Source organism: Leopardus geoffroyi, chromosome C3 (assembly GCF_018350155.1).
Source record: "Leopardus geoffroyi isolate Oge1 chromosome C3, O.geoffroyi_Oge1_pat1.0, whole genome shotgun sequence".
In the NCBI taxonomy this organism is placed as follows: Eukaryota; Metazoa; Chordata; class Mammalia; order Carnivora; family Felidae; genus Leopardus; species Leopardus geoffroyi.
This window is the reverse complement of record NC_059338.1, coordinates 83,773,433-83,779,842: the sequence shown is the minus strand read 5'-3', so window position 1 is coordinate 83,779,842 and position 6,410 is coordinate 83,773,433. Positions and strand designations below refer to the sequence as shown.

General features: G+C 57.7%; 1 protein-coding gene across 2 annotated transcripts; it reads left to right on the top strand.

Annotated features, from left to right (window-relative positions):
- Positions 1 to 975: 975 nt before the first annotated feature.
- MYC (MYC proto-oncogene, bHLH transcription factor) lies at positions 976 to 6,206 on the top strand. Of its 2 annotated transcripts, none has more exons than XM_045453689.1 (3): positions 976 to 1,639; positions 3,265 to 4,033; positions 5,124 to 6,206. In XM_045453689.1, the coding sequence occupies exons 2-3, from the start codon at positions 3,277 to 3,279 to the stop codon at positions 5,684 to 5,686; spliced, it is 1,320 nt and encodes a 439-aa protein (XP_045309645.1). In that variant the 5' UTR covers positions 976 to 1,639; positions 3,265 to 3,276; the 3' UTR covers positions 5,687 to 6,206. The 2 variants fall into 2 exon arrangements, with proteins under 2 accessions (XP_045309645.1, XP_045309646.1); XM_045453690.1 differs by having other exon boundaries at positions 1,065 to 1,639; positions 3,268 to 4,033.
- The last annotated feature ends 204 nt before the right edge of the window (positions 6,207 to 6,410 follow it).

Sequence of the window (6,410 nt, the reverse complement as noted above, 5' to 3'; positions counted from 1 at the left end):
GCCACGGGGCGCAAAGAGGATTTGCCTCTTTTCTGAAAGCTGGCTGCGGAATTGGGAACTCGGAGAGTAAGGCGTGGGGGTTGGGGGGTGGGCGTGTTGCGGGTGCAGACCCGCGGGGAGAGGACTGGGGAGGGTCCCGAGTCGCGCGCACCCGCAACCTCGCTCCGCCCAGACCCCAGTTCCGGAACACGCAGAAAAGATCTCAGGGATTAGCGCGTCCTAGGGGAAAAGCCGGCTCCTGCCGAGCCCACTGTAGGTCTGCGTGGGCGGGGCGGGGGCTGGGGGGGGGGGTGTGCCTGCTGCTTTGACAGCAAATTGGGGGATTCATTCGGAGTGGAAGGTATCCAATCGCGATCGATAACTGTACACATATAAGGCACAACACCCCCGACAAATGCAATGGGTGTTTATTCATAACGCAATCTCCCAAGTATACGTGGCAGTGGGCTGCTGAGTTATTTTCAGATTCCAGGCATCCTTTTCCTCCTTACACCTCTTATTATTTGTGCCCGTCGACACTAACACCCCACACCCTCGGAGCGCGCGCCCATAAATACCCCTTCTTCCCTCGTCTTCGCGGGATTTATTTTCCAAACGCTGCCCTTTCCCCAGCCTTCGGGAGGCGCCCTTCCACCCGGGACGTGCATGGCGTGGCGGTGGGTACACGGTATGTTCCGTGTTGAAGGCTCAGCTGTTCCGCCTGCGATGATTTAAGCACGCAGGACAAGTATGCGGTTTGTCCAGCCGCGCGCTGCGCCGGAGGAGCAGCGGAGAAAGGCAGCGGGTTTGAGCGGGAGCAAAAGAAAATGGTAGGCGCGCGCAGTTAATTCATGCTGCGCTCTGACTGTTTACATCGGATCGCTCGGCGCACTGGAGTGCCAGGCAGAAAGGGCCGAGTCTCCTCCCCAACCTCCCCCCCCCCACCCCCGCCCAGCCAGTCCCTCCGCAGAAGCGCCCCTCCCCGGCTCCCAAAGCGGAGGGCGGGGGAGAGAGAAAAAAGATCCTCTCTCGCGAATCCCCGCCCACCGGCCCTTTATATGCGAGGGTCTGCGCGGTCGAGGACCCCCGAGCTGCGCTCTCCCCGCCGCAGCTGCCGCCGCCGGCGTCGCGCCCCGGCTGCCGCCTGGCTCCCTGCCGGCTTCGGGAAGGGCAGGGCTATTCAGGGGCTTGGCGGGAAAAAGAGAAGAGAGGGGAGGGATCGTGCCTAGCTCTGTATAAAAGCCGGTTCTTGGGGCTTTATCTGACTCTCTGTAGTAATCCTAGCAAGAGGCAGAGGGAGCGAGCGGGCGCGCCCGCCTGGGTAGAAGAGCAGAGCGAGGCGAGCGAGCCGAGTCGCGCTCCGGGCGCCCGGGGAAGGGAGATCCGGAGTGAAAGGGTGCTTCGCCTCCGGCCCACCCCACCCTGCCCGCCGCCCCCTGCCAGCGGTGCGCAACCCCCCGCCGCACCCGCGAAACTTTGCCGGTTGCGGCGGGCGGACACTGTTCCCTGGAACTTACAACACCCGAGCGAGAACGCGACTCTCCGGTCCGCCTATTTCGGGAAACACTTCTCCCCTACGCTGCCCGGGACCCGCTCCTCTGAAAGGGCGCTCCTCGCCGCTTTTCGGACGCTGGATTTCCTTCGGATAGTGGAAAACCCGGTAAGCGCCCGGATCTACTTGTCTTCTCATTTATTTGCCCCACCGCTTTAATGCCGCGATGAGTCGAAGTCGAATGCCCCAATCGGGGGTCTTTTCTGCCATTCCTGCGCTATTGACACTTTTTCTCAGAGTAGTTGTGGTAGCTCCGGGGTGGGGTGAGGACGACCCAGAACTGGATGGGGTAGAGTGGCTTGTCAGGATGGGAGGGAAAACCGGTGCGTTTTTGAAACTCGTCTTTAGAGATTTTTGCTCATGTATACTGACGCTGCCCTCGACCGGTTGGACATTCCTGTTTTATTGCATTAATTGCTTTTGATTTTTTGGAGCGGGGGGGGTGGGGGGTGGGGAGGGAGTGCCGCGCTTCGCGGTGGGCAGAGAGCCCTCCCTGTACATCCCGAGCTCCTGGGAGTAAGAATTACAAATTGCGTGTGGGGGCCGGAGAGCTCCGCCGCCGCTGACTTTTACGCGTCTCGGAAAGGGTATTTAAATTTCGGCTTACCGCATTTCTGACAGCCGGAGACAGACACTGCGGCGCGTCCCGCCCGCGGATCCCCGCGGCGTTCACCATTCGCCCCCTGCTCCTTTTAAGAAGTTGGCATTTGGCTTTTTAAAAGAATAATAAAATTAGGGATCTTGGTTTACCGGGGTGCTGGTTCGGACTTGGTGTTGGGGAGGCTCGGGGAGCAGGGAAAAGGGACGCTGGGCAAGGATGGGTCCGATTCTCCCGGAATCGTGGACTCGGGGGAAACGAGGGCAGATCTCCGCACCCACCTCCCCCGCCCCCTCTGGTGTCCCCGCGCCCCTAAGGTGGCGGAGGGAAGGCAGGGAGGGGGGCTCGGGGCTTTCCCAGAACAGCTGCTACCCTCGGCGGGTGAGGGGAAGACGCCCGGCTCCGGGCGCGGAACCGCAGCAGGGGCTCTGGCGCAGTTGCGTCGCGGTGCTGGGTGTTGAAGGGAGGTGCCCCGGTTATTATCTAACACCCCCCCCTTTTATTTATGGGGGGGGGACTGTTAGGGCCGGCGGCTAGGCTCGCCCCACCAGCCGGCGAGAGACGCGGAGAGAAGCCGGCCGAGGAAGGAAGGGGGACGCGCTGGGAGTGGGGACGAAGGGGCGGCGGGGCGGGGGTGCTGGGAGGGGCGGCGGCGCCGGCTGGGGAAGGAGCGCTGCGAGGGCGCGAGTGGGAACGGGCGCGGCGCGGAGGGGCCCGGCGCGGGAGGGGGCACGCGCAGCAGCTCCCGCCGCGGCGCCTCCCGCCTCCTCCTTCAGGTGGCGCAAAACTTTGCGCCTTCGGGTTTGGCGGATTGTGTTCCCGGCCGCCGCCTCCTCTGGCCGCTTAAGGAGGCCAGAGACGATTCCGATTGCTCGGCGGCGGCGGCGGCGGCGGCGGCGCGGGCTCCCCGCGGACGCGAGCTTCGCGGCTGGCTCACCGATTGTGCGTCCCAGATAGCAGGGGGCCACCTGGACGGGGTGGGAGGGGTGCCCTTCGCCGCCGCTGGCCCCGGCTGGGGCTCGCGCTGGAAGGGGAGCGGCTCGGCATCCGGGCGCGCGCTGCGCGGGGGCTGCGGCACCCACCCCAGACCCCCCTTCGCTCAAGACCTCCCCCCCCCTTTGTGTGCCCCCTTCAGCAGGCTGCCGCGATGCCCCTCAACGTCAGCTTCGCCAACAGGAACTATGACCTCGACTACGACTCGGTGCAGCCTTATTTCTACTGCGACGAGGAGGAGAACTTCTACCAGCAGCAGCAGCAGAGCGAGCTGCAGCCGCCGGCGCCCAGCGAGGATATCTGGAAGAAATTCGAGCTGCTGCCCACCCCGCCGCTGTCCCCGAGCCGCCGCTCGGGGCTCTGCTCGCCCTCCTACGTCGCCTTCGCGTCCTTCTCCCCCCGGGGGGACGACGACGGCGGCGGCGGCAGCTTTTCCACGGCCGACCAGTTGGAGATGGTGACCGAGCTGCTGGGAGGAGACATGGTGAATCAGAGCTTCATCTGCGACCCGGACGACGAGACCTTCATCAAAAACATCATCATCCAGGACTGCATGTGGAGCGGCTTCTCGGCCGCCGCCAAGCTCGTCTCGGAGAAGCTGGCCTCCTACCAGGCTGCGCGCAAAGACAGCGGCAGCCCGAGCCCCGCCCGCGGGCCCGGCGGCTGCCCCACCTCCAGCTTGTACCTGCAGGACCTGAGCGCCGCCGCCTCCGAGTGCATCGACCCCTCCGTGGTCTTCCCCTACCCGCTCAACGACAGTAGCTCGCCCAAGCCCTGCGCCTCCCCCGACTCCGCCGCCTTCTCTCCGTCCTCGGACTCTCTGCTCTCCTCGGCGGAGTCCTCCCCGCGGGCCAGCCCCGAGCCCCTGGCGCTCCACGAGGAGACACCGCCCACCACCAGCAGCGACTCTGGTAAGCTGGGCCCCTCCCGGCCCGTCCGAGGGGGCGGCTGGGTACCCTTCCTGTTCTCCTCGGCAGCTCATTCCACTGGCCGCTTCTGCCGACCCCGGCTTTTCTCTTTTCTTCTATTCGGGAAGGGAAATGCTAGATCTGGAAGGGTCTGGGAGCTCGTCCCGGAACCCTGGGCTTTAGGGTTTCCTCCCATCCCCTCTCCTAAGACCGCCCCAGTGGCCGGCCCCCTCCTCTCCCTCCCTCCCCTTAGGAATTTCTTTGGGGTTTTTCAATCTTCTGGCTTATCTTGCAACTCAATCCACTCCCTCTTAGTTTTCTTCAGCATTTTAATTGCCCCCACGGTGAGGGTGTGTGAGAAGCGGGAGAGGAAGGGATTGATCTCTGAGAGCGGAGGGATGGCTCCCCTCCGTCCCTTCTGAGTAGTTCTTGGGTTTTCCTGGACTAGGATCCACAAAAAAATGAAGATGGGCAGTGGACAGAGGCAGAGTGGCCTGCCTCCCAGGCGCTGTGACCTAGTGACAGTGGCTTTAGATGGGCTGAAGAGCCTGGGATCTGGTCAGCCTGTTTGGAACACTTAAAAGCAAATCCTTGCCAAAATTGGGCTTTTTTCCTCCCCCCACCCCTAGAACTTTTGGCAAAGCCGCAAGAATTTTTTTTTTTTCCTTTTTGCCCTTCCAGTAAAATAGGGAGTTGCTAAAGTCATACCAAGAGACTCTGTCATTTGCAACACCTGAAGGGTTCTTGGTAAAGTCCCTTAAAAAGAGGAGGTGCTTGGGAATGTGCTTTGCTTTGGGTGTGTCCAAAGCCTCATTAAGTCTTAGGTAAGAATTGGCATCGATGTCTTATCCTGGTAAATTGTAATTTTCTCATCTGTGCCCTAAACCCAGCTGTCATTCTCCCTTTCTGACTCTGCCTTCGTTGCGAGAAGAGCTGGGTTGATTGGCTAATTTGTTCTCCGGGGATGACTTTGTGCCAGGGCCCTTTCTCACAGGATAATGCCTTATATTTGCATAGCATTAATTTAATCTGGTCCTTGATTGCTGTGAGGACACGTTGCTAACCCGCGCGTTTTCTTTTTCCTTTCTTAAAGAGGAAGAACAAGAGGAAGAAGAAGAAATTGATGTCGTTTCTGTGGAGAAAAGGCAGCCCCCTGCCAAAAGGTCGGAATCGGGGTCACCCTCTGCCGGAGGCCACAGCAAACCTCCTCACAGCCCGCTGGTCCTTAAGAGATGCCACGTGCCCACCCATCAGCACAATTACGCAGCACCCCCCTCCACTAGGAAGGACTACCCAGCTGCCAAGAGGGCTAAGTTGGACAGTGGCAGGGTCCTGAAACAGATCAGCAACAACCGCAAATGTATCAGCCCCAGGTCTTCGGACACGGAGGAGAACGACAAGAGGCGGACGCACAACGTCTTGGAACGCCAGAGGAGAAACGAGCTGAAACGGAGCTTTTTTGCCCTGCGCGACCAGATCCCAGAGTTGGAAAACAATGAAAAGGCCCCCAAGGTGGTTATCCTTAAAAAAGCCACCGCGTACATCCTGTCCGTCCAAGCAGGGGAGCAAAAGCTCATTTCGGAAAAGGACCTGTTGAGGAAGCGACGAGAACAGTTGAAACACAAACTTGAACAGCTAAGGAACTCTTGTGCATAAGTCCACCTATTAGAGGGAGGAACTGGAGTTGCTCGTGAATTCTCACTTGTTACTAAGGGAAAGTAAGGAAAAAGCTTCCTTCTCACAGAACTGTAGCAACTCCTCATATCTGAACTTGTTTCAAATGCATGGTCAAGTGCAACCTCACAACCTTGGCTGGGTCTTAGGATTGAAAGGTTTAGCCATAATGTAAACTGCCTCAAATGGAATTTTGGGCATAAAAGAACATTTTTTTATGCTTGCCATCTTTTTGTTTGTTTGTTTTCCTTTAACAGATTTGTATTTAAGAATTGTTTTTAAAAAATGTGTCAAGTTTATCCCGTTTTCCTCTGTAAATATGGCCATTAAATGTAAATAACTTTAATAAAACGTTTATAGCAGTTATACAAGAATTCAAACCATGTATTATAAACCATAATTTTTTTTATTTAAGTACATTTTCCTTTTTAAAGTTGATTTTTTCTATTGTTTTTAGAAAAAATAAAATACGTGGCAAATATATAATTGAGCCAAATCTTAAGTTGTGAGTGTTTTGTTTTTCTTGCCTTTTTTTTCTGTTTTCTTGTCATCAATTCCAATTAACAGAATTTGGCCCTCAAGGGAATGAGTTTACAAAGATGGAGAAAGAAGTTATTGAAAGGGCAAGGGCTTTGCTTTGTTCAAATGGGTCTGGGTCCTTAAGGTCTTTTAAATTCTGAGGGTTATAAGATGCTTCCTGGGGATC

What these genes read in the sequence shown, in the direction of transcription:
- MYC (XM_045453689.1), top strand. Translation starts at nt 3,277, where the DNA reads ATGCCCCTCAACGTCAGCTTCGCCAACAGGAACTATGACCTCGACTAC. An exon ending in CACCACCAGCAGCGACTCTG is followed by an intron (nt 4,034 to 5,123) that starts GTAAGCTGGGCC and finishes CCTTTCTTAAAG; the next exon opens with AGGAAGAACAAGAGGAAGAA.